This window comes from Eleutherodactylus coqui, chromosome 4, assembly GCF_035609145.1.
Source record: "Eleutherodactylus coqui strain aEleCoq1 chromosome 4, aEleCoq1.hap1, whole genome shotgun sequence".
Taxonomy (NCBI): domain Eukaryota; kingdom Metazoa; phylum Chordata; class Amphibia; order Anura; family Eleutherodactylidae; genus Eleutherodactylus; species Eleutherodactylus coqui.
Window position 1 is genome coordinate 274,585,184 of NC_089840.1, and position 22,344 is coordinate 274,607,527.

The following is a 22,344-nucleotide window of genomic DNA, read 5'->3' on the forward strand; positions in this document are numbered from 1 at the left end:
AGGTCATGAAGAAACACTGGTTTATTATAAAGCAAGACCCCTTTCTTCACAATGATATATTGGATACACCGAAAGTCATCTACCGTAGAAATAAGACCTTACAAAATATTTTGGCCCCCTCATATCCAAAAAAATTGCACAGTGTGGAACAAGAGTCAACTTATCCAAATATGTTGATAGGCACTTTTAAATGTTTAAAAACCCGCTGCAAATGTTGTCCATTATTGGTGCAAGGTAAAAAAGAGATCTTGCTAAAACGGGAAAATAGAGTGATGAGAATTAATCAATTTTTGAATTGCAGCTCTTCTTTTTTGATATATCTGCTGGAATGCCCATGCGGCTTACAATATATAGGACGTACCACAAAACCATTAAGAGTCAGGATAAACCAGCACAGATATAACATTAAGAGAGGTTTTCAAAAACACAGTGTCTCTCGACATTTTATGGAGAGACACCAAAAAAACGCATCTCTATTAAAAGTTATTCCTCTAGAATTAATAACTTCTAGGTCCTTCGCTCGCCTAAAAACACGCGAGATGTTCTGGATCTTCCGGATGGACACTTTGTTCCCTAAAGGTTTAAATGAATCTTTAGAAAAAATATTTTGATATTTGGGCCATTGTCTTCGTATAGATATTTATAAGTTTTAAAGTCAGATGTTTTTAACCTCCTTTTTTGGTATGAAAGATGTATTATATAACGATGTTTGAGAAGTATTTATTATTATAATATATCAGCTAGTTTATAAGTTTTTATTGATATGTATATGGGTATATATTTATTAGTATATTAATATATTGATTGGTTTGTTTGTAATACACATATGTTATAAGCAAACATTCAGCAATACATATATAATTATACCCATATAATAATTAATATGTAAATATTTTTATATACACCTGACATATATTTATTAATATTATTATTATTATAAGAGCTTGAATATATTAAGCATTATTTATCTTGAGTTATTTTAGTGTCCATACAAACGATTTGAGATATACAAAAGAATAACTTCATTATGAACAGAGTTTCTATGGTTAAAATATCAAGCGTTTAGTTTTAAAAGATATTGTTCATTTATTAGCCCTCTGTGTGAAGAGCGTGTATTGCCACTATAACTTATGTGATATACCGTTCCGACGTCCCTTGGAGCACGGCGCTGCGTTCCATATACTATTCAGCGAGACGTTACCTTTGGAGCGCAGCGCTGCGTTCCATATTCATTTCAGCGAGACGTTACCTTTGGAGCGCGGCGCTGCGTTCCATATCTACTTCAGTGAGACGTGACTTCGTATCTAGATTGACGTCATCACGTTCGTTGCCGTCAGTCAGTCAGGTGCTGGGCCCAATGGGGCGCACCGCCGCGCTCGGAGGGGCGTGGCATCAGGATACAGGGGATGTCCCCGATGATGGACACATACGCCGCATCCGGGGCGCCGTATAGTGCACTATGACGGTCAATACGTCATCGGCTCCCGCCCCACACAACACCACGCATCGCCACTCACTCATGATTAAGGAGGTTTGGTAATAGGTAGGTAATTTATTTAGTTCTATTTATACCACTGTCTATGGATGTATTTGTATGCTTGAGAAACGCGTGTATTACGCCGAAACGCGTTGCATAGGATCCCGCAAGTATATTTTTTTACAATTGTATGAGGCTGAGACCTCACTCTTTTATGTGTATGAAATAAAAAAATTTTTTTGTCTCTATCCAAATATTGGCTATTGAGACATTCAATATTGTTTCTTTATATATGAAAGTAGCGCAGGTCCACAGTTTTTTCTTGTAGTTTTGCTATGTGAGAGAACTTGGGAAGTCAACTGTGTAAGGTTTAGATTTAATGCTTTATACGCAGTGTTCAGTAGTGAGGGGACTCCATTAGGGGATGAAGAAATTACAAAAATTACAGAAATTACAAAAGTTACATGTGGTATTCCATTATTTGGAAGGAACGGAGGTGGGGTTGATACAAAAGGTACAGGGACAGGAGGTGGAGCAAGGGGGAACACAGCAATGTGACGATAATATGTGATATACAGTATTTTTCGGACACAAACGGGGTAGGGGTAATATAGGAGGTCTGGGACAGGAAGTGTACATGATAGGCAAAAGTGGATAGCCATAGGAATAGACAGAGGGCATATTGTGGGGATGGGGGGCTAGATCATTGGTATGCTTCTATGAAGAGGTGTGTCTTTACGGTACATCAGAAGCTCTGTGTGTCAGGGATTGTCCGGATGTTGGGGGGTAGAGCATTCCAGAGGATCGGTGCTGCTGTAGAGGAATCTTGGAGGCGAGCATGTGAAGTTAGAAATAGAGAGGTGTTTAGTCTGAGTGTGTTGGCAGAACGGAGCGCGTGGGTGAGTTATGCATGGACAGGAGGGAAGCGATGTACAGTGGAGCGCATCATGGAGAGATATAACACAGTAGTATATTAGATATTTAATGGGATTTTGTCACAAAAACAAAAATTCTAGCTGCTGGACCCCCCCTTAAATTAATAAAGCATTCTTGCCTCTCCTCAGCCCTGAATGGAAGTTAGTTTACTGCTGCTTCCAATCAGAGGTTGAACTCCTTGCATCAGTGCTAATATTCTGGGTGGTATGATACCAGGAGTTTGGGACAGTGTTGCTGCAGACTCTGATTGGCTGCAGCAGTCACCCGACTTTCTCCCAGCCGTACAACCCCAGGCCAGTGCTGGGGCAATGGTAGCCATTTACCTGCATTCCAGGGGGCTGACGATTGGTGAGTATAATCTATTTTGTATTTTACGTGGGGTGCAGAAGTTGGTAAAAAAAATTTTTTGTGACAACCCCCCTTAAAGGCAAGTTTCAGCTGAGGATATTACGGACACATTTCCTCGTCTGTGATACGGACGTGTGTTCCAGTCCAACCACGAGTTTTACTGACCAGAATTCAAAGCATCATAGGTCCCAATAATCCTCTGAGTTCGGGTCAATAAATCTTGCGGTAAAAATACCATTATTGTGTTTATCATCTTTAGGGTACACGCACAACGACGTTTTTTCATTCATTTTCAGATCCATTCATTTGATGGGGGTAAATTCACATAGACTTTTTTGTTTATTCTGATGAATAGTCCAAGAAAAAAAATAGCAGCATGTCCCGTTGTTGTCCGAATCTCAGCTGATAATAGTACATCACTATGTAGTGTCCCGCACATCGGATGCACATGGGTGGGATGGCCAAGTGTTAACTGATCACTGTTACGTCTGAGAATCTCGGGCACAACTTTTTAAATGTCTGTGCTTATGTATCCTTAGACCGTACTTATATTGGCGCGTGCAAGACTGATCCAATACTGAACTTTTAATCTGCATTCTTGCATGTTGGTGCAATGTGTGTTTTGTGAAAAAAAGGCATCGCTGCACATGAGATTTTCACGTGTGTTAAAATAGCATGTTGTTCAAATAGTAAAATAGAAAAACAGAACATTTACGGTGCACTCGCATAAACACCGTACAGCATGCGATGGTGGTGCAAATTTTTTTTTTGTTATAAAGAAAATAATAAGCAGTATCACCCAAAAATAGGACATTCTGCGATCAGTTCAAGAGAAAAATGGCTCATGTAAATTAACCCATGTAAAATAATGGGCTCTTTTCATGTGCAATTTGTGTGCATCCCGCAACGCACAGAAATCATACTAAAAATCGCCCGTCTAAAAACACGCATATTCATTGCTGTCTTTGAATCAACTATAATACAGAGATTTGCGGGTGGGGGGGTTACATTGTCTTCTCTTCTTCCCTTTCAGGATACTCAGCTGATATCTTCTATAGCAGATCATTTTCCTGATTGACCCGACAAGAATGGAGAGGAACCGGGACAAGATGGCGGAGGGTATATTCACCCTCACCCTAGAGATACTCTTCCGGCTTACAGGAGAGGTGAGAGATTCTGGGGATGACGTCACGTTCCATCATTCTTATCTATGTCAGTCTCTGGTCACATCTACGGCAGAGGATTTACTGCTGATTCATCATAAATTCCGGGAAAATAATAGAGCCGGTTGTTCTGGCAGAATGACGGAAACCCAACAGATCTACTATAAGGCAATTGGAGGTTTTGGGGGTCATTATTGTCTGTCATCTGACAGAACCAAAACTCTGATCATTTTGTTCTTCTGCTCCGGTGACTGAGTAGAACAACGGAGATGATGAACACAGATGTGAGGAGAATCTTACTAATTGTTGGACATAACTGGAGACATGAAGGACTCCGGGAATGTCTGCAGGGATATTTATGGATGTATCTCCCCATAAACAGGATTACACGGTAGTGAAGAAGACTTCTAGTGACGACTGTCAGGCCCCAGTATCTGATAGATTGGGAAGACCCCTTAGTCCAATCACAGGGCCTCCACCTCACTCCCTGTTACTTGAGGAGATCGATGAACAGAAGATCCTAGAACTCACCAACAAGATGATTGAGCTGCTGACTGGAGAGGTGACGCTGCTGGGAATGCTGGGACATTATTCAGTAACGCTATGGCGGCATAACATGTCTGGGTGATGACAGTATCATTGTGTTGTCAGGTTCCTATAAGGTGTCAGGACGTCACTGTCTATTTCTCCATGGAGGAGTGGGAGTATTTAGAAGGACACCAGGATCTGTACAAGGACGTCATGATGGAGGACCACCAGTCCCCCCCATTACCAGGTAATAGACAGGACTAAATCCACACGGCCTTTATTATTGGTATGTAGAGAATGAAGTCAGTGGTTGTCTGTGTTTTCTGCAGGTAGAATCAGTAAGAGAACAGCAGCGGAGAGGTGTCCCTATCCTTCTCTTTCACAGGATGATCAGGTAGATGGAGAGAAGGTCTCATGAAATCTCTCTGGTCAGTAGGATGGCTGACAAGGTCTTGTGTTCAGTCTAATTATATATTGCACGGAAAATTTTATGAAGTCAAGGTTACTTTAGAGTAACTGAGGAATAAAATGTGTATACACACAGAGGAGCATTAGATTTTTCTCAGGCTGCGTGTACCGATGTCCCTCTGCAGAATATGCCACCCCTCACACTCTCCTCATTTAGGACCTAAAGAATACTTGCGCCAAATTTTACGATTGTACGACAACAGGAAACTACATTACATAGGGATGCACTTACCTTTGCAATTAGCATTGAATAATTGACTTGTGACCCCTTTACTTTCCCTATTTAGGAACTAAAGAATGCTCCTGTCAAAGTTCATGTTTGTATGACACCAGGAAGTTAGAGAATTAGATTTGCTACATTACACAGGGGTGCCAATACTTTTGCACTTAGCATTGCATTTTCAAGTTGTGACCCCCTTTACTTTTTCTATTTAGGACCTAAAGAATGGTCATGCCTAATTTCTTGTTTGTTCGACATCATGAAGTTAGAGAATTAGATTTGGTACATTACACAGGGGTGCCAGTATTTTTGCAATAAGCATTGTAGTTTTAAATTTTGACCCCTATACTTTTACTATATAGGACCTAAAGAATGCTCCTGCCAAATTTCATGTTTGTACGACATCAGAAAGTTAGAGAATTAGATTTGGTACATTGCACAGGTGTGCAAATACATTTGCACTTAGCATTGAATTTTTGAGTTGTGATTCCTTTACGTTTCCTATTTAGGACCTAAAGAATGGTCATGCCGAATTTCATGTTTATGCGACATCGGGAAGTAAGAGAATTACTTAGTCAGTGAGGGCTTTCCCTTTATATGTATACTAACTGATAGGCTCGGCCATGCCCAATTTAATTTGATCCAGGTGTTTACATGTTGTTTGCACGGAAAATTTAATGATGTCAAGGTTAGCTTAGAGTAACCGAGGAATAAAATATGTATACATATAGAGGAGCGTTAGATTCTCCTCAGGCTGCAAGTACCGATGTCCCTCTGCAGAATGTGCCACCACTTCCACTCTCCCCATATAGGACCTAAAGAATGCTTGAGCCAAATTTCACGCTTGTACGACACCGAGAAGTTACATTACATAGGGGTGCACTTACCATGACCCCTTTGATTTTCCTATTTAGGACCTAAAGAATGATCATCCCAAATTTCATGGTTGTATGACATCGGGAAGTTAGAGAACTGGTCAGTGAGTGAGTGAGGGCTTTCACACACACACACATACACACACACATATATATATATACATATATATATATATATATATATATATATATATATATAATTGTGTAATGAGAAAGCTGGAGATGGCGGGATTACAGCCAACCACAGACATTAGATCTCTGCATCTTTTCTAGTTCTGGAGACTTCTGGTTGGAATAAAGAAGCAACAGATTGGAGTTATACAGGAGACCTGCAGCTATTTGGCCCAGATCACTACTGCTGTCATGTCATTCCGGCTCCTCATACTAATTAATGACCTTTTCTGGCCATATAAAACCTTCCACACGACTTCTCCAACTGTGTGATGACTTTTACCATATTTATTTCACAGCTTGTGAATCCGGATGAAGATCCGATCCCTATTGATGCTACAGAGACACATGTGAGGGGGGATCAGCCGTGTAAGGAGGGGATTCCTACAGATGACCCCCCAGGTGAGACTACATGTAGAGAAGAGTCTGTGTTGTCAGGGTTTTCTGCTGAATGTTGCCTTATTGAGCCAAAAACAATGTTAAGAATTTTTTTCATAATACGCTGCTCAAACAAAAATTAGGGGACCTTTTAAGTCACATTAGGATTAAAACTATCAGTCCCGCACACAATAGCAGTTTTTAAAAAATCCATATTAACCTCTTGTAGTTTTTGTTAGTACTATTTTAGAATACATACGACTTTTTGATTGCTTTTTATTACATTTTGTCTCTCATTTTTCCATTGATAGGACTGTGTGAGGGCTCGATTTTTGTGGGGTGACCTGTAGTTTGCATTGGTACCATTTTGGGGAACCTATAACTTTTTGATAGCTTTTCATTATTTTATTTTTTTCTGATGGAGACCTAAGTAGACCTTTATGGATGTGGTAATACCAATTTGTAGATTTTTTTAATTTTACTTTAGATTTTTACAATCCTAATAAAAAAACACTGTTTATTTCTCGACTTTTGCATTGGGAGACACAGTTGAAAACCATGGGTATAGCTACTACCACTATAGGGTGTACACTAAGCAAAAAAAAAAGTGTTAGTTTCTCCTCCCAGCTATACACCTCCTGCAGAAGCCAGCTAATCAGTTTTAGCTCAGAGTCTCGGAGCTCTACTGTCTATGGTAGTTAGGTGAGTATTTTCTCCACTGAGGTAAGTATTCTCTCCTCCCTCTTTTCCTTCCTCTTTCTTTTTACCACCACCACTGCAGCCAACTTTCTTTACTCCACTTCCAACCCACCCACCCACCCAACAAAACCAGTCAACCTATACCAAGCTTCCTAGCAGATGCTCCTTGGGGTGGCATGTTCCTGGGGAGTATGAAGATTTCCCTATGAGAGACAGTTGACTAGCCAATAATGTTTCTAAAGCTATTTGTGGTAAGAGTTCTCATCTACCAGAAAACAAAGCCAGTCACGTGTGGTTCTGCACAGAAGAAGAGGCTCCAGATTTGTTTCTTTTGCCGCTCCAAAACAAAACACTCTCCTACAAACTGCGCCCGTCCTGGTGTCCCTGGCCACTATACTCCAAGCCCGCCTATACTAAATCTTCTATGCATATGGCTGTTCAGAACCAAGGCAATCAGAGTGGGGTGACGACTTTTTTTATTCAAGGGGACCTAACTCACTCATGGCTCAGACATCTATGTTCAGAAGGTTATCTATTCGAGCTATGCCATATAGTTTTCTACAAACCCAAAGATTGCTTCTTCAGTTCCAAAATTCCGATCTCTCCTTCATAGTGCAATGCTTTGGCTTATGTGATACACACTTTCTCCTCTAAGGTTGTAATTGTCCCTGTTTCGCCATAAACAGTGCAGGGGGTTATATTCCAATCTCTTCACAAGGTGGACGGCACTGTCCGACCTGTTCTGCATCTGAAGAGATTAAATCAATATGTCAAGGTTCAACAGTTCAGCGTGGAGTTGTTGAGATCTGTCATTGCGCCCATGGGAGTTTCTGTCATCCATTGATATTAAAGGGGTTGTCCAGCGGCAGCAAGTGGGGTTATACACTTCTGTATGGCCATAATAATGCACTTTGTAATGAACATTGTGCATTAATTATGAGCCATACAGAAGTTATCAAAAGTTTTATACTTACCTGCTCCGTTGCTAGCGTCCTCGTCTCCATGGTGCCGACTTATTTTCGGCCTCCGATGGCCAAATTAGCCGCGCTTGCGCAGTCCGGGTCTTCTGCTCTCTTCAATGCAGCCGCTCGTGCAGAATGCCGGCTCCGTGTAGCTCCGCCCCGTCACGTGCCGATTCCAGCCAATCAGGAGGCTGGAATCGGCAATGGACCGCACAGAAGAGCTGCGGTCCACGGAGGGAGCAGACCCCGGCGGCCATCTTCAGCAGGTGAGTATGAAGACGCCGGACCGCCGGGATTCAGGTAAGCACTCTCCGGTTTGTTTTTTTAACCCCTGCATCGGGGTTGTCTCGCGCCGAACGGGGGGGGGGGGGGGGGGCGGGGTTAGAAAAAAACAAAAAACCGTTTCTGCGCGGGACAACCCCTGTAAGCAATTCACCTAGTGATTAGTGAAAAGTTTACAAAGTAATAGAGGATGCACTTACTTGGATGAGGAGTTTGCAGGCACCAGTGATCCTCTAGGTTCGCTTTTAATGTAAGAGGCTTTATATCTATTAGTTCCACGCTTGAAAAAGGAGGTGAATCTGTCTATAAACACTCCAAAACACGTTGCACTTCTCTGTAATTCCTGTACTGTTTGTCCAGTGCAGGACAACCTGAATAATGTGTGATACTTTCTTCTTAAAGCTTCTGTGCTCTGTAACCTTACTAGCTGTATGAGCCATGGATAAGATCAGCAGCTGAGAGCTCCAGCTGTATGTACTAATTAAACGTCAACGCATGGGAAAACACAACAAATAAGCTTATTGGCTAAAATAATTGGTCCATTAGGATGGCTGTCAGTAGATTAGGTGCTCCACAAATTATTGTGGCTCATGTAAATGGGAAAAACCTTTAACAATTTATATGCAAATGTCATAAACTATTAGTATAATTGTAATGTTATATTCAAAAATATTAAAAATTCATTTTATTCTTGCCAGATTACAAAACTAGAAACTCCAAAGGACATCTGATATCAACAGATTATGAAGTGGAAGATCCTGGTATCATACAAGATACAAATGAAAAGCCGGCTATTATCCCAAATATGCCCTCAGCCCTTCACAGCAAAAATCTATCTTCTGATCCTTCTAAACATGTTTCATCTTCTGATTCATTGAAGAATGTTAAACAAAATAAAATTTACGGAACAGATGTTGAACAACAAAGAGTTCACACAGGGGAGAAGCCATATTCGTGTTCTGAATGTGGGAAATCTTTTAACAATAAATCAGATCTTGTTAAACATCAGAGAATTCATACAGGGGAAAAGCCATATTCATGTTCTGAATGTGGGAATTGTTTTAACCGACAAGCACATCTAGTGATACATCAGAGAATTCATACAGGGGAAAAGCCATATTCATGTTCAGAATGTGGGAAATGTTTTAACCAAAAATCAAATCTTGTGTTACATCAGAGAAATCACACAGGGGAGAAGCCATATTCATGTTCTGAGTGTGGTAAATGTTTTAACCGAAAATCAAATCTTTTGTTACATCAGAGAATTCACACAGGGGAGAAGCCATTTTCATGTTCTGAATGTGGGAAATGTTTTAACAATAAATCAAATCTTGTGTTACATCAGAGAAATCACACAGGGGAGAAGCCATATTCATGTTCTGAGTGTGGGAAACGTTTTAACCAAAAATCAAGTCTTGTGTTACATCAGAGAATTCACACAGGGGAGAATCCACATTCTTGTTCTGAATGTGGGAAATGTTTTAACAAAAAATCAAGTCTTGTTTTACATCAGATAATTCACACAGGAGAGAAGCCATATTCATGTTCTGAATGTGGGAAATGTTTTAAGCTAAAATCAAATCTTGTGTTACATCAGAGAATTCACACGAGGGAAAAGCCCCATTCTTGTTCTGAATGTGGGAAATGTTTTAACAATAAATCAAGTCTTGTTTTACATCAGAGAATTCACACAGGAGAGAAGCCATATTCATGTTCTGAATGTGGGAAATGTTTTAACCAAAAATCAAGTCTTGTTTTACATCAGAGAATTCACACAGGAGAGAAGCCATATTCATGTTCTGAATGTGGGAAATGTTTTAACAAAAAGTCAAATCTTGTGTTACATCAGAGAATTCACACGAGGGAAAAGCCCCATTCTTGTTCTGAATGTGGAAAATGTTTTAACCAAAAATCAAGTCTTGTTTTACATCAGATAATTCACACAGGGGAGAAGCCATTTTCATGTTCTGAATGTGGGAAATGTTTTAGACGAAAATCACATCTTGCTGTACATGAGAGAACTCACACAGGGGAGAAGACATTTTCATGTTCTGAATGTGGGATATGTTTTAACCGAAAATCAAGTCTTGTGTTACATCAGAGAATTCACACAAGGTAGAGAAGATATTTTTATGTTCTGAATATGGGAAATCTTTTCACACATAAATATGTTCTTATTAAACATTAGAAAAAACACACAGAGGAGAAGCCACATTCATGTTAGGAATATGGGAATTCCCACACAAGGGAAGAAGCCATTTTGATGTTCAGAATGTGGCAAAAAATCCATTTACATGTTTTGATTGTGGTGAATGTTTTATGCATCATTTACATGTTTAGATTGTGGTGAATGTTTTATGCATCATTTACATGTTTAGATTGTGGTGAATGTTTTATGCATAAATCAACTGTCGTTACTCATCTGAGAATTCACACAGGGGAGAAGCCATTTTCATGTTGAGAATGTGAGAAATGTTTTGTATTCAAAAGATTTTTATTGAAACTTTAAGGGTAATAGACAAAACACGAATACAATAAAGTATCAAAGATTTAACATATAAGTTGTGATGAAATAAATTGTTTAACTTGTCCTATTGTCTTTTGCCTAATAACAATTGACTCATATTTTCATGTAAACTTAGGAGTAATTTTGTTGGTGACATTTGCCACCTCTCCGTATATACCTCTCAAGTATGAATATACCTGAAGCCCTGCTTAAGATAATCAGAAAGGGCTCGGCCTATGGTGTAACAGCTGGCGCCTGAACAGGGACTAAGTGACCAGAACCTCTGATCCGACTTACTCTCGAACGGACAGAATGCACAGACCCATAATCAGGACCATGCTGGCTGGTAAGAAACTGTTATTCTTATCCCTCATTGTGTCTCTGTGCTTCTGTCTGGTCAAAGTTAGGTAAGTGTGTTCATTTATATTGAGTGGTTCATTTAAGGTCTAAATTTGGTTCATTTTATATGACAAAGAACCCTGTCAAACAAGCTGTCTCGTTGTCTGGGTTTGAATGAATGTGTAACCCAATGTGTTTGAAGGCCATAATAGTGTCAATAGGTTGAATAATTGTCCTAGTGTGGATATTCTATGATCTAAGTTCCCTAATCTACTGGTAATATGTTCCCTATCCCTGACGAGGGACCGATTGTTTAGGTGGGTCCTGCCCTGTGAAGCCTGAGTTTTTAGGGGCACGCAGAAGAAACACCTGTGTATGTGGTTTAGGTGGGTCCTGCCCTGTGAAGACTGAGTTTTTAGGGTCACGCAGAGGGAACAATTATACTGTAGGACAAGTGTCTGACTTGTGACAAAAATCACTTGCCATAGTAAACATACCCTTCACAGTTAGGATAAATTAAAACATGTAAGCTTTATTGGGTATTTTAAAATAAGAAGATATTCGTGGGCGACAAATAGTTTCTAAAATCCCTCGAGGAGGGGTACAGTGAGTGTATACACACAAAACGACACGTGTACGATAGCAAGAATGTGGGTTGAGAATGTGTGTTTTCACTCGAAACAAAGAACTATGTTTCGGGGTTGGACAGTACTCCGTAAAATTTTCTGATAGCTCTATAGAATGTTTCTCTGTCACGAATTCAATATGAGAGCTACGTAGGCTATCTGTTAGTATGGTGTACTTCACAACCGATAAAGATAAAAAGATTTCCTCATTGGAGTAAAACCTTTGATCGAGATGATACTCAATTGTATTGCACTCTAATAAACTTAGTTAGGAAATGTTGTTTTAATGTATAGATTTGAAATTCTTGACTCAACGCGTTTCTCCGCGAGATATTAGCAGTTCATCAGGAGTGTGGACTTTACGGTGAACTCAAATGTTGGTTCGTTGAGAGTATAAAGTATTCACCACATTGGTTCATGGAATAGGTTACATAAGACCAGGTCCCGCAAGGTATGCACGGTAGCCGGTCTGGTGTAGCCCAGTTGGTGATGTCTCATATCATAGATGTATGTCCTAGATTTAGATTTTATGCTGATGCATGCTCAAAACATGCATACAGCGTTTGCCACTGGCACAGTTCTTTAGGAGCTTAGTGAAGAGTGCTGCCAACAAAGCCGCCACAAACAATCCTACAAGAGGATACTTTGTCTAGGAGATGCTATAGACAAAGCCCCAATTTTTTTGATGCTTGATTGATTTGTGACGTAAAATGAGGCTACGCGAGCCTTGGATTCGTGGGCTAAGCTTGCCAGATGGAAAATCTAATGGCCCAGAAAACCAATGTGATGGTGTTGGATCTCTTAAATATATAAGCCCTTCCCTGCAATTCATCCAGAAATGTGTTAAAATAAAAAAAATATATATACTCACCTTGTCCCGGCAGACGGAGTTCAGCGCGGCCAGCCTGCAGTGGGTGTGAAGGGGGTGTGAGTCAGACCTGCCCCTGATTGGCTCAGCGCTGAGCCAATCAGAGGCAGGTCTCACTCACACCCATTCATGAATTCATGAACTCCGTCTGCCGGAACAAGGTGAGTATATATATATATATATATATTTTTTTTTTTACACATTTCTGGATGAATTGCAGGAAAGGGCTTATATATTTAAGCCCTTCTCAACAATTCATCCCGCGCTCGCCCGTAGCGCATTGCTTTCAATGGAGCCGGCTGTATTGCCGGCTCCATCGAATGCAATGCGCTGGACAGCTCCGGCCCGTTTCTAATGAAACGCGGCTAGGAGCAGATTTTCGGGCGATTTTTGGGCCCCGGTCACGCGATTTGCGGATGCGCATCCGTCATGCGATCCGCAAATCGCGCGAAAAAACGCCCGTGTGACTAAGGCCTAAAGGCCCATTTACACCAGACAATGATTGCTTAAAAAAAAAGTCGCTAATCGGCAATCGTTTTAGCGATCATCGGTGCATGTAAATGTGCGCCCATCGTCTGCTTTTCGGGCAAAGCTGGCTGATCATTAATTCAGTCCAACCTAAAAATCGTTGTTCACTTTTATCAGTAGTTCTCCATGGGGGAGTGCTGATAGCATTGTTTCCCCTTGGAGAACAAAGGATCTGAACTCAGATAATAGCCCCAGGCTATTAACTGTGTTCAGGGAAGGCTTCATTTGCACACCTAATTAGTATTTAGGTAGCTGAGTAGCTACTTAAATACCAATGATCACATAACAATGATTTATGCAAAATGATCGCTCAAAGCTGTCACTCAAATTGTTGTTTGAGCGATCTTTGAGCGATCATCTGCCCATGTAAACCAGCCTTAAGTCTTCACATAGTACTATTGCAACATATGATTAACAGGCTGCAGGAGTGGATACAGACAACATGCACCCCCACATGCAATAGATCCAACGTGCCCCGACTACTTGCTCATTAAAGCAGATGAAGGTTTTTATTGAAAATTGACAGTGAAATTTGTTATACAGTTCTATTAATTGTCTAGATAAGTTTTCTTTGTTCTATGGGAGATGAAGTAAGGTCTAAAGTGTGGGGCTCTGTCCTATAATGTGCTTGCTTGTCTGTGAAAAGATTTGTGAAGTGAAAATGTGTTATATTTTGCTGCACAAGAGAATGGGGGTGTAATATTTGTCTATTCTGATCATAAATAATGTGGATCTGTTATTTTTGTGAATTTGTGTGTGGGGGTGTGAAGGACCCTTGTGCAAATTATATTGTGTTATATGGTATGTATACTGTTCGATTGCTGAATATGAAGTGTGAAAGAAATGCTCTAACAGAGGACAAGCACACCAGGGGTGGAGCTAGGTAATGTAAGGAGAGGGCAGGGAAGAAAAGTATGAAACAACTCTGTCCCTCCCTGACACAGACCAGCCTAGAAGAGAGTGTATTTCTATTTCAGTAAATGTGTGTAATATATATATATATATATATATATATCACACAAAGGGCATTCCTTAAAGTTTGAAAATTAATTTTATTCATTTAGACTTGTTTTACTTGCAGGCTACTGGGACTGAGACCGGTTGTGTAAGGCGCAGTGGTCCTGTTTTTAGGCGTACTATTCATTACTCTCTCCCATTTTGCCATCTTTGCCTTGGTGTCAGGGCCTCTTTAGATAAATCCTGTACACGTGCATGGTTTGGAGGAGTTTTCTTTATGGTAAAAGGTACTGTTAGGTTGTGCTGGCTCGGATCTGTTGTGCTACATTGGTTTCTAGCAGCACAGCCTCACAAGTGTGGAATGATTGAGCTGGCTGGGTGTGGTGTTCTCCTGCTAGCCAATCACCACCAGTCTGGTTGCAGATAAATATCCTCCCTCTGCAAGAGGAAGCTGGTATCCCTTCACTCTAGGGTTTGTTGGTTTTGCATGCCTGTACTTGTGTTATGCATTTGAACAGTGGACTAACAGGGCTAGTCCAGTGTTTGGCATGTGGCCGGACATTAGGTGTGCATAGCCTTGTTCTGTTTATATGGTGTGAACAGTGTCAAGCTCTGTATGTCTGAACAGGGGGCTAGACATGAGGAGTGAACAGTCCTGTTCTATATGGTAGTGTGTTTGGCATGTGAACCCTAATGTGTTGTTGTGTCAATGGTGTCCTGTGCTGCCTGTTTTGTGTCTTGCTAGAGTAGGGACATGCGCAGAAGACCTGTGCGGCGCGAGCACGCTGGAGCGGCCCCATTCAACAGAACAGAAGAGCAGACTGCGCAAGCATGTCTAATGGAAGGAGAAGAAGGTTTCGGTCAGCGCCATAGAGACGGGGACGCCAACACCGGAGGGGGTAAGTGTATAATTTCTGTATGGCCAATATTTAATGCACGATGTATATTACAAAGTGCATTAATATGGCCATACAGAAGTGCTTAACCCCACTTGCTTTCGTGGGACAACCCCTTTAAGGAGTCGTATAAGTTTGCTTTCAGATGACTGAATTGTCCTCAAAATATTGACCATACCAAGTGTTGCAATAGACTTCCATTTCTGTAAAGCTCAAACAGAAACAGAATTCGTTCCACGCCAGCCAGTTTGGTGTTGTCTTGATATTGTTTTTTGACCAAAATGTAAAAGTATTGAATGGGGTCCTCAAAAAGGACTGTGACAACAAGTTCGTAAAACATTAACCCTTTGCAATCCAATTTTGGATTCAGGGTTTCCTAAGGGGCTTTCCCTTTCTGCCATTATACAATGGCGCTGTCTGCTGGCCAGAGCCAGTACTGTGGTATGGGACATACTGGAGAGGCCCCTGACAACGGAGCCGCCAGTAATATACAGTAAGAATACCCTGACGGACGTCGTCCGACATCGGAGCTGTACAGCCTTCAATCAGAATGTCTTCCGACATCAGACAGTGGATTGGAAAGGGTTAAGGAGTACTAGTGAGTAGTTCTCTCTGATAGTCAAAAACTCAGAAATTGCTGGATTTGCACATACAGTCCCATTTCAGCAAAAACAATGCTATGCGTAGACATTTCAAATGTAAGGGTTTTTGTGGTATTTAATGGAAAATGTAGTAACAAAACACAAGGTATAGGAAGTACCACTTCCAGTTGCTGCTTGGTATCAGGATCCGTATTTGGTATTAAATCTGTCTATTGCTAATGGAACACTAGGAAAAAGCCAAACCCTGTTCCACAAACGAAACCCCGGTGGCCTGTTATCCCTCGGCAACCAACTGTTCCTGTCTCCAAATCAGATTTCCCCTTAAAATGACTGTAATGGTAGAACAAACAAAAGATTTTGGTGTATAGGAGTTTCAGCCAGTGCAGGACTTGGTTGCAGGCCGTACTCCTGTGAATTAAAGAAAAGCACTGGAAGTTGTCTTGACAGTATGGTTGGCAGCAGTTTACAATAAATCTGTCCTTGAACTCCCACCAAGCGTCCAGATTAATTGTGGACATGAAGCTTATAAAAGGCTCCCACAAGGTAAAACAGGCCTGTGTACCCTTGCTCAGCTTACACCTGCCATATTTATAATTTTACTTGATGGCCTCTCATATATGGATATTCCTAAACATGCTCTTTTTAGAAGAGCAGCAGACAGCATGCCTAGACCAAATAGTAACCCTCATGTGGTATCTATGAGAACAGAAAATAACATTTTCAGTACAATATTTATCTACCCAATGATCATGCAGATGTGGAATAAATTGGTGGAGGCCACAGATTATCTCAGCAACCAGATATTTGCTGTTCTGGGGTTGGTTAATCAGACAAATCAAATACAATCCCAGATAATTGTGGTCACCCACCAACACACAATAGTACTAGATTATCTCACTGCTGCCCAGGGTGGACTGTGTCAAATAATAGGCGTTACCTGTTGCCATTCTGGTGGAATTTTTAATACAGCTAACTGGTTAAAATCTATTTAAGGGTGGTTCATGGGTATAAAACAGGCTATTTTTCAAATACTGCTGCTATGTTTTGCCGTATATGGTATTATTAGATTGATTATATGATGTGTACCTTATCTGTGCAATGTAAGTAAAAAAAAGAATGTTTGGAAACTCACTAGATCAGTATATCTTCGCTATATTCAACCGTCCCCGGGGCCGGGGTACAGTAACCTCCAACAAGATTATGTATCTGAGTAAAATGTTGTGTTCCATCCCTGACTGTCTTATAAAATTCTTCAGGTAGGAAAGGAAATGGTAGCAGATAAGGGTAGGTAATCGAGGCATGGACATATCTACCACTAGGGTTAGTTCCATGGCAGAGGGATAGTTAGGTCCCAGTGAATAGGGGCAGGCCCTTAGTATAATAAAGGACAGTACAGAATTGGTCACAAAAGGGGGGAAAATGTGAGGGAAATTATATCTTGTATGTAGTTGATGTAAAAAGTAAATACATGAAAAGTAACTTGACAGGCGAGTCTGATGAATACATCTACACAATAAAGTTTAGAACAACTTTTGCAATGCATTTTGGCATATAAAGTGTGCCTTTCACAAGCAGAATGATGTTACAAAATATACACATATTAAAGGAATTTGCTGTTTTTCAAATGAGCTCCCCAGCAGTGTGGTGTAGAGCAGTGCCAGCGCGTCTTCTGATGATGATTGTGATGTGTGTGACATGTAGGCCGCCATTTGGAACGCAAAAAAAGCATTCCACCAACTAATAGTAATGTACTGCGCATGCTTAGGTGGTGCGGGATGTCAGAAATGACGTCATCGCGCTCCCATGCTCGGTCATGTAACCTGGAAATTCAATAAGCTTTAATACCATTTTACAAAACCCTTGTGAACATCAGGCCTGGTCATATTCAACAAACTTTGTCTACAATTGATAATACAATGTAATATAATAAATCACGGTTGCATCTCACAACCAGCAGCACACACTCTGCCGCTCAATCAATTCAAAAATAATAGGTCAGCATGCAAAGCTTCCACAAAAAAACTTTTCTATATTTTATTCATTACAATTTAAAAGATTTTACAATACGACAGAGATGAGTCTATAATGTGCAGCAGACAGGCGGAAGCAACTTCATAAAATTAAATATATGCTCAGAAAATGCATGTATGCAAAATTATATAACAAACATTTAATCATGTAAAATGCCTCTTTTCGTGACATCTCTACACCTTTCCTCCAAAACATCACTGACTGTCTGTCCGCTGTCTCTAACACTATGTCCTCCCTCTACCTAAAACGAAACCTCTCTAACACTGACTTACTGGAATTTCCACTCTCCACTGACCTCATCCTGACATCTCCATCTCAGTGTGTGGCGCCACCATAACTCCTAGACAACATGCTGCCTTGGGGTCATATTCGATTCTGATCTATCATTTACCCCCTACATCCAATCTCTCGCCCGAACATGTCAGTTGCACCTCAAGAACATCACAAGAATCCGTTCTTTTCTCACTGTAGACATGCTAAAAACGCTTATTGTTGCCCTCATCCACTTTCAGCTCGATTATTGCAACTCATTGCTGATCGGCCTCCCCTGCACCAGATTCTATCCTCTCCAATCCATCCTGAATGCGGCAGCCAGGCTCATCTTCCTGTCCAGACGCTATTTGGACGCCTCTGGCCTGTGCCAGTCACTGCACTGGCTACCCATTAAATACAGAATTCAATTTAAACTCACTACCTTCATCCACAAAGCCCTCCACAGTGCAGCACCCCCCCCCCCCATATTGCCTCCCTCATCTGAATCCATCACCCAGTCCGGGCTCTCCGCTCTGCTAACAAAACCAGATGGAGCGCCCCTTTAATTCGAACTTCTCATTCCCGCCTCTAAGACTTCTCCAGAGCAGCACCAGTCCCCTGGAACACACTACCAAGGGCTACCCAAGCAATCCAGGACTCGCAGAACTTCAGGCGTGCTCTAAAAACGCACCTCTTCAGGGAGGCATACCGCATACCCTAAACAAACCCCTCTATACTCTGCCTGATAACATGCAGCCATCATAAACCGCTCCTGTAGACATACCGATTCTGCAATCACACGGCCAAATGTCTGACCATTGTCTATGTGTATAGCATCCCTCACTCTCCACCCCGCCATACCGTGCACATCTCCAGCCCTTCACCCTCTGTATCACCCCATTACTTGTAGTATGTAAGCTTGTTGGAGCAGGACCCTCACCCCTACTGTTTCCATCAACTGATTATGTAACTGTGGTTCTGTTATTTTTGTATTTTTTTGTATTTCTGTATTCCCCCTGTCTATGTAAGCGCTGCAGAATATGTATTATTATTAAATGTGACTTTAGTTTCCTTCACTTCATGTTCAGCTGCTGCTTTTGCAGTTACCTTGTTTCCTTGCTACCTGCTCATGTTTTCCGTTTGTGTATCGATCTGTCTGTCACTCTCGTGAGTCTGCCTCTCTGTTCATCCCTGGCAGTTTGTACCTCCTTTGTTCCTGTATGTCCCGGTATTGTTCTGTCGTTTATTTTTATAAGGTTCTCTGTCCTGCCAGGGTCAGTCAGCAACTAAAAGAAGACCATGGGGTCGTTCTTATCGGGACGAGTGCTCCGCTTATAGGCAGGGGTCTCCCCTCCTGGTTATTAGTTCAGGGCAAGATACCTTCCCTAGTTTCCATCTGCAGGCGAGGTTCGTAAAACAGGTATCTTAGCTTCCACGCTGGTGTCGGCTGTCAACAGTGCTGGACTGGATCATCACTTACCCGGTAGGTTAACACAGTGGTTCCACGTCCATAGTCCTTACAGTAACTGTGTTTGGCTTTGTTAGCCCCCCTTTTCTGTTTTATCTGGAGACTTATTTGTTGTATAGAAAATGGTGTGAAATTACAATAAAGCAGAGTCAGCATTTGGAACACCTTGTCATGTGTGTAGCTTTTGTTGTTTTCTTAGAGGCCATACCAACTACACTTAATATGGCATCCACAGTATATTGAACAGCACTAATTGCACTAATAAAAATAACAATCTTCATGTGTATAGCACCAACTTGTTCCGTAGCACTTTCAAGCAAGGAAGAACATAGACAATACAACAATTACATGTGATATACAATTAGTTTGAGGTCAACGAGGTGGGGGTGATACAGGAGGATGTAAGGCATGGGGAACACAGGAGGTATGGGAATTACATGTGTAAATCGCTTATTAGGAGGTAAACGGGGTAGGGCAATAAGGGGGTGTAGGGGTAGAGATCATATGCAATAAGCAGGGTGGAAGGTGTGCGGAGCCGTGGGGAGGGGCAGGGGGACTAGGTCAGGTTTGGTTTGCTTCCCTGTAGCGGTGTGTTTTTAAGGCGCGTCTGAAATTTGATGCATCGGGAATTATCCGGATGCCTTGAGATAGAGCAATTAAGGGGATGGGTGCTGTTCTGGTAAAGTCCTTTAGGTGAGCATGTGAGGTTTGTATTAGAGGGGTGTTTAGTTTGAGTGTGTTTGCGGTCAGGGTGTGCGGGCTGGGTGGTGCATGGACAAGAAGGAAGCAATGTACAGTGTGGCACCATGGAGAGCTTTGTGGGTGATGGAGAGGAGTTTAAATTTAGTTCTGCAGTGGATAGTCAGCCAATCAGTGACTGGCATAGTGCAAAGGTGTCTGAAAAATGTCTGGACAGTAAAATCAGCCTAGCTGCCATGTTTAGTATGAATTGGAGGGGGAAGAGTTTGGTACAGAGAAGGCCAATGAATAGCGAGTTGCAGTAGTCAAGTTGGGAGTGGATTTGGGCGACAACTTTAGAGTGTCTGTAGTCAGAAACGATCGAATTTTAGCAATATTTCTGAAGTGCATGTGGCATGTTTGGGCCAGAGATTGGATGTGGGGGGTAAAGGAGAGGTCATAGCCCAGTGTGACCGCAAAGCAGTGGGCATACTGTCTGGGGGTTATGATGGTGCCAGACACTGGAATGGAGATGTTGAGGGGAGGTCAGTTGGAAGGCAGAAAGAGATGAGAAGGTTAGTTTTAGAGAGGTTAAGTTTGAGAAAAAGGGAGGACGTAGTGTAAGAGAAAGCAGACACACAGTTGGTGATATTTTGGAATGGTTCAGAGATCTCACGGGAGAAGGTGTATAGTTGGGTGTCGTCAGAGTTTAGATGGTATTGGCGGCCAAATTTTCAGATGGATTGTCCAATTGGGGCTGTGTAGATAGAGAAGAGAAGGGGACCAAGGACTGAGCCCTGAGTACCCCGACAGTGGGAGGAAGCGGAGAGGAAATGGAGCCAGCAAAGGAGATACTGAAAGAGCTGTCAGAGAACTAGGAGGAGAACCAGGAGAGCGCAGTGTCCTTTAGACCAATAGAGCCGAGAATAGTGAGAAGGTGGTCATGGTCGACAGTGTCAAATGCAGCAGAGAGGTCAAGGAGGATTAGTAGGGAGTAGTCGCCTCTAAACTTTGCTGTCATCAGGTCATTTGATACTTTTGTGAGGGCGATTTCAGTTGAGTGTAGAGGGTGGAAATTGGACTGGAGGAGGTCTAGGAGAGAGCTATCGGGGAGAAAGCATGTGAGGCAGGAGTAAGCAAGGTATTCTAGTAATCTGGAGATGAAGGGGAGGTTTAAGACAGGTCGGTAGTTGGCAGCGTCAGTCAGGTCAAGGGCTTGTTTTTTTTAGCAGAGGGGATATGATAGAGTGTTTGAATGAGGAGGGAAAAGTGCCAGAGGTTAGGGAGAGGTTATAAATGGTGGTGAAGTGGGTAATGACAGCTGGGGAAAGGAACCGGAGGAGGTGAAAGGGTCACTAGCACAGGTGTTGGGGCAACTGGCAGAGAGCAGCCTGGAGACTTCTTCCTGTGTTGTTGGTTCTAACATTGAGAGTGGATGGCTGATGGATGCAATGCAGAGGGGACTGGGATTGGGGCTAGCAGTACAGTTTTCTGAGATTTCTGTTGATTTTTTCTTTGAAATAGGTGGCTAGCTCTCTAGCACTAAGATCCGTCATGGGGGCCTGTTCTTTGGGGCTGAAGAGGGAGAGGAAGGTGCTGAAGAGTCGTTTAGAGTTGTGGGATAGTGAGGGGACAAGGGAGGTAAAATAAACTTGTTTGGCGTGGTGAAGGGCTGTGTTATAAGTTTTAAACATGACTTTGAAATGGAGGAAGTCTGTGGGCAGCTTTGATTTTCTTCACAGCCGTTCGGCGCACCTAGAGCACTGCCAGATGAAGCGCATTTGGCACGTGATCCAAGGTTGCCATGGTCTGTGGTTGACAGCACATCTGAGGGTGGTGTTGTAGCGTTCAGCTGCCAGGTTAGGGCAGGAGAAGAGAGAGAGCGGACAGGGAGGACTGGATGGTCTCGGAGAAATGATGGGCGTGGATGGTCTGAAGGTTCGTAGAGGTGCAATAGATGGGAGGGTCATTGGTAATGCAAGGGTGCCTGATGGAGAAAGATAGGAGGTTGAGAGTAAAGTGGGAGGCAAAGCAGAGGCGAAGGAAGATTAAATCGAGAGTGTTGTCATCTCTGTGAGTGGTGGAG

At 42.0% G+C, this 22,344-nt stretch overlaps 1 protein-coding gene across 2 annotated transcripts; it reads left to right on the forward strand.

The window, feature by feature from the left end:
• The first annotated feature begins 4,214 nt into the window (after positions 1 to 4,214).
• On the forward strand, positions 4,215 to 10,848 carry LOC136624364 (oocyte zinc finger protein XlCOF7.1-like). 2 transcript variants are annotated; one of them, XM_066598329.1, is made up of 5 exons: positions 4,215 to 4,699; positions 4,782 to 4,846; positions 6,486 to 6,614; positions 8,306 to 8,324; positions 9,206 to 10,848. In XM_066598329.1, exons 1-5 carry the CDS (start codon positions 4,552 to 4,554, stop codon positions 10,624 to 10,626), a joined length of 1,782 nt encoding a protein of 593 aa, XP_066454426.1. In that variant the 5' UTR covers positions 4,215 to 4,551; the 3' UTR covers positions 10,627 to 10,848. The 2 variants fall into 2 exon arrangements, with proteins under 2 accessions (XP_066454426.1, XP_066454425.1); XM_066598328.1 differs by lacking the exon at positions 8,306 to 8,324 and having other exon boundaries at positions 6,486 to 6,588.
• Positions 10,849 to 22,344: the final 11,496 nt, after the last annotated feature.

Coding starts and splice junctions, on each gene's coding strand:
- LOC136624364 (XM_066598329.1), top strand. CDS start 4,552: ATGACAGTATCATTGTGTTGTCAGGTTCCTATAAGGTGTCAGGACGTC. Junction 4,700..4,781: donor CCAGTCCCCCCCATTACCAG/GTAATAGACAGG, acceptor TGTTTTCTGCAG/GTAGAATCAGTAAGAGAACA. Junction 4,847..6,485: donor CTCTTTCACAGGATGATCAG/GTAGATGGAGAG, acceptor TTTATTTCACAG/CTTGTGAATCCGGATGAAGA.